Consider the following 8,277-nt stretch of genomic DNA (forward strand, 5'->3'; position numbering starts at 1 on the left):
AGAGGACTACCATTAGTTTCCATTCACAGTATTAAGTCATTAACCAAATCATTGGATGAGATAAAGAGTTCACATGATGTTGGCACTTTGTAAATGAAAGCTAAGAAATCCTTGAGTGATACAATTGTAATCCATATGGGAAATGAATGTGTTTCAGTACATCTATCAACTATATTTCAACAAACAGCACAAGTGTCAACTTCATGGTACACCCTGCAGGAAAGCTAAACCAAAGCAGAGGCTTAAGCATGACGAAAATCCGTGGTTGATCAATTGATCAAATTGGTGACAACCACCAACAAGCACTGTGGTGGAGACGGACCACAGCACTATCTCTCTATCTCTCTTCAACTGGAGTGTTAGCTGAGCAACATTGGAGAAGAGTGTCACAAAGTTTAAGGTATTTCAACTGCTGCTTCTTCCGCCACACTCTAAAAGGGAGCCACGACGGCAACATGGACATGAGAGGAGAATTATGGGAATCTTCATGGCATAAAAGTGGACAACTGACCCATAGGTGGACCCTGAGTTGTTGAGAGATGATTGAGGGTGATGAAGGTGATGGTCTTCATATCATTGTCTGTTAAGCAGTAGTTCCAGGAGAGGCTAAATATAAGGAGCTTCTCCTCTTGTCAGGTGATTAAGGTTTTCAGGAGGTCAGCGAATGGTTAGATGGACCCAGGGTTGATCTTTGGCCTTTCACCTCTAAACCCTAGATGCCTGGCTCGAGGTAATCAAGCAATCCTTCCCAACAGGCCTTCGAAACCCAACGTCTAGTGCTGTAACTCTTAGCCTCTTTGGGCAGGTTGCAGCTGAACCTTAGGTCGATCATTGACCCAGCTGAAAATCTTGAGACCATCTAAACTTGGGAGGGCTATAAGTCTGGTGATAAGGGAACACAACACTTATTTGAGGAACAGGCTTTGCAGCCTAGCCAATGGAAACACTGCAGCTCTACAATGTTGTAAACATTCGTCTGCAGCTTCTGAGCATTTCAACTTGATAAAACCAGCTTAGAAGAAGAGAAATGACACTGAATGAGCACTGTCTGGTCAGATTCAGTGGCTCCAGGCACTTTGGGCTTCAAGTGGCCAAATGTCTCAGGTTAGTGTGACTGTCCCAGAGTTCCCTGGCTTGTTCTTTAAATTGGCTTTGGCATGATTATACAAAATACACAAAAATGGGAAATGGCAGGAGGCAGGAAATTGCCCTGAACAAAGCACAGCCCCAAGGCCTCTCCACATAACTGGAGGCTGGTTCTTACCTGGATGCGATCTGACTCAACATGTTTTCTCAGGCCCAGCTCGTCAAGCTCCTGGGTGTTTGGTACCCCATAATTTCCAACAATAGGGTAGGTCAGAGTCAGGATTTGACCTCTATAACTTGGGTCAGTCAGGGCCTCAGGATACCTAAACCAGGGAAAAAGCAGAGCAATTACACAAAGTTATTTTGATGCTGTGATGGGGCATGTTCATGTAGTTAGCTCCCTTACTGGTAAAATTAAATGAACACACTCAAGATTCTACAGTTGTAAAGCTCACTGCAAAGCTGATACTTTGGGGAATTCTTCATCCTTTCATCTAACCTGCCCTTGTTTTAGAGCGTCATTATGTGTTAAACCTAATGCAGTTTGAGTTATGTGAACATGTCTCCGTCTTACCCCACCAAGCCGGTATTGAAGACCAGTTCCCCAGCTACAGAGGAATCATGCCCAAAGGAAAAACCTTTCATCCGGGTGCCATCCTCCAAGACCAGGTGGGCCGTCTGGGCCTGGGAGTTAAAAAAGATAAATCAGATGACGAGAAACATCTCAGCAGAGAATAATGAATTCTCTTTTTATGAGGCGAGTTTGGAGAGACCAAAGACTGAAACTTCCAGAGAGCCTGTGGGACATCATTCTGCAGGCCAATGTGAATTTGTTCTGTGAATGCTGAGACAGACAAATCTGTTCTTCTGTTCTCTACGTGTGTGCGTGTGTGTGCATGTGCATGCGTGTATGCGAGTGCTTTTGAGTGTGTTCCAGAAAAAAAGAAAGTATACTACATATAGTAAACAACTTAGGTTTCCTTTGCAGTGTTGAGTGCTAATGTTGCCTCATAACAGCTTATGCCATGGATAATCACCATAAAACAATCATATTTTTTTATAAAGTCATTTAATAAATTAAAAAACTAAGATATGGCCCATTATGACCGCATGAACTGAAGACTTTCATAAATGTACACTTTTCTTTTCACGAGGAAGTTGTACTCTCAAATAAATACAATATATTGTTTTATTATACCTGGCCAGCAGATTGGAACTCTGTTGATAAACATTATTTTTATTTTGGATGGGTTACCTCATTTAACAGTAATATTTAAAATTATTTCACCAATAGCAAATATTAAAATATTCTAAACATTAACCTTTATTTGGTTGGTTTTGTGTTGTTTAGGTTAGCGTTAAGACAATAAATTAAAATATATGAAAAAGGAAAATGTATGATTACATTACTTTTTTTTTGAAGAGGTAAATCATTTCTTAAATTTGGCTCAGGTTTGAACTTAAAAAAATCAGATGGTCAATTTACCCCATGATGGCTCAACTTACCCCTAACCTGGGGTAAGTTGAGCCACAGTTAAACAATTTTTTGGGAAGTCATATTTTCAGGGCCCTTTGTCCTAGAAGCATTTTTATAATTGCAATTGATAGGAAACATCCTGAAATATATGACTCCTTTTAAGTGTACTTCTGTCTATTTACTTCTAGCCTAGAGGACAACATAAGTACACGTTGGCTCATCTTACCCCACTCTCCCCTACATATTTGGCATGTTGACATGCATTCCTGATGTATGCATTGTTTGAAGCAACAGTTGAGTTCCATCCTGCAAACTACGAGGTTTGTAAAACTGAAACTTCAGCATCTGATTTCAAAATGTGTTTTATTGGAAGTCTGATGAAGACGCGTGGGATGTTGCAATCAGGGCGGATCTCAAGCATGATGCAACTCTCCCTAGCGTTACCACGCATGATGCACAAAAAAAATCCACACGAGTTACGTCAAAAATCATTTGAGAGGGCCTTCTGAAAATATCATCACCTAACAGCCAGGAATAATCTATGTTATATGTTGTGTTTAAAGGCATTTGGTTTCACGAGTTCGTCACTGCACCGAATGGCATTACATTATTATGCATTTCAATGCAATTTGTCTGTACGGTTATATAGCACCTGATGAAACAAACAAGCCATGTTTCAATGAGACAAATGTAGCCACGTGTCAATTCGGCGTGAAGACAATCTACCACAGAAAACTTATTCCAATGCTATTCCAACTTTTGTCAGATGGTTCACACTGCCTCCGACCATTATGTGTTTCTGACCGGAGGAGCGCCTCAGCAGTAAATAGTAAATTAAAGCTTATCCTAAATCATGATGAAATAGGGTTGTTTGTTGTGGTGGGCCAGTGCCGAATATTAGATTAGGCCCTGCTGTTTTTGAGCAGCGGCTTTAACATGCTAATATGTGTTTTTAAAGTCATATAGAGGCAAAATAAATCTGAAGTTAGTAGATTTTTCAGCAGGATTCGGTTTTGAGTCGACAGGCATGCTGCGACGTCAGCACTCATGGTAACACGTCGCGGAAGTCCTGGGAGTAAATTCACCCCTAACACCAGTGACATGTCGTTTTCTTACCTTCACACTAAAAAGTTTTGTAGTTTGATGTCTGAGCCAGGGCGATGACTTTCCAACTCTTCTGCCAACCACACATCCATGTCTCAGAGATTTAACGACGCTGTAAGCTAGCAGGATTTTTGTCATATTAGCCTATTATAGTCAATAAGCAAAGACGTGGCTGCGAAGTTACCCGGTATTTAGACAATACAATACAACACAATGTCTTGTGAGTTGCTTGCTTTACAACTACGAGGAAAAGTAAAGACAGTTGAATGAATGAGTTTTAGGGCTGCCCCTCGTGTCCCTACAGACACTTCAGCTGGCCGCTTCATCAGGATTGGCTGCCAGGACGTTGCTGTTCTCAGCGCATTAAGCGCTTGATGTTCTGATTGGTCGGTGGGGAAACGCCTACTTTTTTGTCAACTTAAAGTGATGAACCGGGAATTCACATCTGTTTGAGTTCCGGAGTATAGTACTATGAGTGTACTCTAATTGTAGGTAGACTCACGAAAGATGCCAATGACATTTAAATCTCTGGTGATTCAAAATATTTACTTATCAAACTGAATATTTTCTGAAGCTTAAGTTGTAACAGGTACTTTTGTTTTTACCTTTAGATTTATAAGCAGTGGTGGACAGTAACAAAATAAATTTACTTTAGTACTCTACTTAAGTAAAATTTTTGAGTATCTGTACTTTACTTAAGTATTGTTTTGAGGAAACTTATTACTTTTACTCCACTAATTTCAGAAGACAATTATTGTACTTTTTACTCCACTACATTTCTATTAATGCTCTAGTTACTCACTACTTTTGCTTTGAAGTCAGCTCATGAGTTTCCTTCTCTTTTCTGAAACTGATCCCTAAGACAGTAAACTGTGTTTGTGTAGTTCTGTTTGTCTCAGTGGTTTAGTCATACCTGTATATTGTGCCTCTCCACGGTTGAACGTGGAGCAAACACAGAGCAGATTTCACTCAGATCAGGCAGTTCATTTAGTGGTGGTAATGATGGCTATAATTCTCCACCTGAGCACCCATGGTCATATCTTCAGCCCGTGTTAGAGGTTTTTGAAATGAAGAATGATCAGTAACGTTTGAAATGTTCTCCCTGTTTCCCACTCTGCCCAAACATACAAACATTCACTGTCCATCCTGAGAAAGTGTTGAGCTATGTAACATTTGTTTCATTCCAGATGAACATTTCAAACTAAGTTGTCTGTGCTTGGAGTAACTTAGTGTCTGTTTTTATTCCATGGTATAGTTTTTAGAGATTTCAAGTAATGGTTTCTACATAAACATTATATAACAGAATGTACTCCTATGTATTCTTGACTGCATTTATGCTTTGTGAAAATACAAAGTTTTGAGATATTTTAAAGAAGTACTTTTAATACTTAAGTATTTTTCAAAAGCAAGTACTTCAGTATTTTAACTCAAGTAATAATTTGACAGAGCAACTTTCACTTGTATTGGAGTAATATTTGACCTGGAGGATCTATACTTTGACTTAAGTAATGAAGACGTGTACTTTTTCCACCACTGTAGTATACTGAGAGTCTGTCATTGTGTTTTGGGGGTTGCTTGTAGTGTGTTTGAGGATTATCATAGCCAATGGCTTGAAACTTCGAATAGTCTTTTTGAAGAAAAAATGAACATGTAAATTAAAGTGCTGCCGGTCTGTGTTTCAATATCAATTCCTCGAAATGAAAAAGCGCTGCATCAACATTTAAAAATACTTCCACATTAGGAGAAAGTGATTGCACAAACAACTAAATGTGACTGAAAACGGAAGTTCAAGAAGAATGCATGCTGACTGTGAATGAATCCACCTGTTTCCAGCAAACTATGTAATGATTCCAGTGCAACAAACTCTCCACAACGTTTACTTTGAAGCCAGTTGCCTGCAAAAAAAAAAAAAGGAAAACTAACCATGGCCAGGCAGCATGGTGGGGGGATTAGAGTGGTCTTTGTATTTGCTGATCACTGCAAGACTGGTCCTCTGTGGAGAAGGCTGCCTGACTGCCACTCTGCTGGGTTCAGCAGTCTGAACAAAGTGGGTGTGAGTAATAGGACCTGTGTAGATCAGGAAATACCTCCACACTCCAGAAATTGAACTCAGAACAATAGACTCTGCTGCCCATGTCACTTTGTGAAAGCTATGATAACAATCTGCTCATTTTCAGCTTTAAACCTCTGAGGGGCAGTTGTAGCAGTTTTCATTCGTAAGAATTTGTGATAATTTGATTAACTTTTAAGCCTGGTTTAATTTTATGTATCATTATTTTCTTTATTGTGCACATTTGCCTAAACGGTCCCCCAAGTTAACCACAGTTCATGTTCCTCTTTTTATTTTCGGATTTAGTGAGTGCTGGGCCTGTGCAGTAGATCTGTGGGGCACTGGTGACACCCAGTGGTAAGGTGCGATAGAACAATTCAAAGAGATTTTTTACAGACAATAAACTGTTGCAGTAGCACCCTTCGTGTGTAGGTGACAGTGCTGCTCTATATAGATGAGTTATAGTAGCAAGTGGGAAGACCATGGTATCATTTAGCTGCTAGCGTGTAGAAGAAGCTATAACAGCTTCACAGTCCACATGACACCAGCACTAAAATCTTTATGTATGGCCACGTTTATATTTACCAGTGTCATGAAGGAAGTGATGCATTAGAGTAGGCCTACAGGATTTACACCATATGATATTTACTCTTCTGGTACAGTTATTCAAGAGCTTGTGAGCTTGTCCGTAAAGTCCAATATTTGTAAAAGCAGCCCTCTTTTTGCTTAACAAGAGCTCCACAGAGGAGGAAAAGAAGAGCAAGAAGAACAACAAAAACATGAAGAAGAACCTTACTTTGGTGGGCAAAGTAAAACACTGATTCATGTTGCAGCAGTAAAACACAATTTTAAAAAACGTAGCCTATCACTATCTGGTTATGTTGATTATTTATGGTTTTATGAAATGTATGGTACCACCCACAAAATTGATCTGTTAATCTGGATTTTATTTGTATCTTCGACACACCTGACTATATTTAACACTTGCTACTTGGCACCTTCAATGGAAACCAAAAGTAAGAACAGAAAATCTACTATATCCACAAAATGTTTTTGCTCATTGGTGTTTACATGAGAGCAAAATCATTTCATGAGAGGATAAAAGGAAGGCCTTATCTTATTAACTTAAGAAAGATCAGATTTTGCAAGAATGAAAATTACCGAGAGGACATTTCTATCCAGGCTACTTTCTTCAGCTTACTTGTTTTGTAACTGATAGTTTCAGCAATACCTTTAGATTTATAACACAGATCCGTGTACAGAATTAATTTTCCTATTCCCCTTCCTCCATTTTGGCATAAAAAAATACCCTGGTTAAAGTTGTTGTAATTTACATTGCTAGGAGCCTCAACTGTCTCAAAGTCCAAGCAAAAAATTCAAATACTAACATCAAATATTTTGAAGAATACAGAGGGACAAAACAGCAGTTTCATTTCAAGATGAACTTGCAAACACGTATTCCCTTATATGTGCAACTTAAAGTTAATCTTCACATATTTAAGACCCATGAGACTTTATACCAATGTTTAGATCCTCAAACTTTTTTCATGTGAAGCTTTCCCAGGAATATGAGTCAGTGCTGATAAAAGTTAACACATAATATTGCCACTCTTTCTCCCCAGGTGCTCTACTGTAAGTCCACTGTAATGAACTCTGCACACAAGCTTATCTAAAAGTCAATCAAATGAGACTTTTATGTGATTTCATTTCAAGTTATTTTGGTACTTCTCTCGCCTCGACTGATTGTTCTTATATTCAGCTAGTCCTGCCCTCAAAGTACAGCCCTGGCTGCTTACTGTCAATAAGACAGAATCACATACAATGGAAACATTGCTAGGTGATGATTGGGAGAACACGAGAAGCCTGTGCAATGTACTGTATGGCCTTGTGCTACGCGGAGGGCTGTGATTAGCCATCCACTAAATTCCTCCATTGATTGGCTGGGGTGCGGCCTAATGAGCTCCAGCGTCTGTCCTCAGCGGAGGGTCCCCACATTGTCTGCGGTTTCAAGTGTGAGTTTCAGATTGAGACCAAGCTTAAGAGAGGACGTGAATAGACCGTGGGCTCCCCTGCTTTTCCCTCTGCCAGGTTTCCAAGCACAGTCTTGACCCTGAAATGACAGAAATAATGGATTGTTGTTTCAGGGGTTATGATGATGTTTGTTCAGTGCAGGATTAGACTGATAAACCAGTTTGATGAGTTTATGCCTGAAGCATATATCAACATCAAAGCAAATCAAAGTGCCTTACATAAAACCTAAACAGATTAGACAGGAGAATGGGATTTATGGTGCAGTTATAGTGCAGTTCAAGATTTCCCTGAGTTGCCCTTTCAATTTAATAAACATGCAAAGAACCAAACTTTTGAGCCTTGATTTACGAGTACAAAGAGTTAGATGAGACTGGATGCTTTCAAGCAATAACATCTACATACTAATCCAGGGCTATGGGGGCCCATGCTTTGAGGGACATATGAGAATTGGTTGCAATAGTCATGAAACGGCACTTGTAGTATTACAAGTAGCATTGGTAGAAGTGTTATCAAAGGATTTTCTATTCAT

At 39.5% G+C, this 8,277-nt stretch overlaps 1 protein-coding gene across 1 annotated transcript in view; it reads right to left on the reverse strand.

Moving 5' to 3' along the window:
- The window catches only part of cps1 (carbamoyl-phosphate synthase 1, mitochondrial), a 61,245-nt gene extending 57,245 nt beyond the window's left edge, over positions 1-4,000 (reverse strand). Inside the window, exons 1-3 of the mRNA XM_034693794.1 lie at positions 3,680-4,000; positions 1,661-1,770; positions 1,265-1,409 (exon numbers count right to left, since the gene is read on the reverse strand). Of these exons, the coding sequence (XP_034549685.1) occupies positions 1,265-1,409; positions 1,661-1,770; positions 3,680-3,805 (381 nt within the window). The 5' untranslated portion in view covers positions 3,806-4,000. The remainder of the gene's footprint in view (positions 1-1,264; positions 1,410-1,660; positions 1,771-3,679) is intronic.
- Positions 4,001-8,277: the final 4,277 nt, after the last annotated feature.

The sequence above is a fragment of the Notolabrus celidotus genome, chromosome 10 (assembly GCF_009762535.1).
Source record: "Notolabrus celidotus isolate fNotCel1 chromosome 10, fNotCel1.pri, whole genome shotgun sequence".
In the NCBI taxonomy this organism is placed as follows: Eukaryota; Metazoa; Chordata; class Actinopteri; order Labriformes; family Labridae; genus Notolabrus; species Notolabrus celidotus.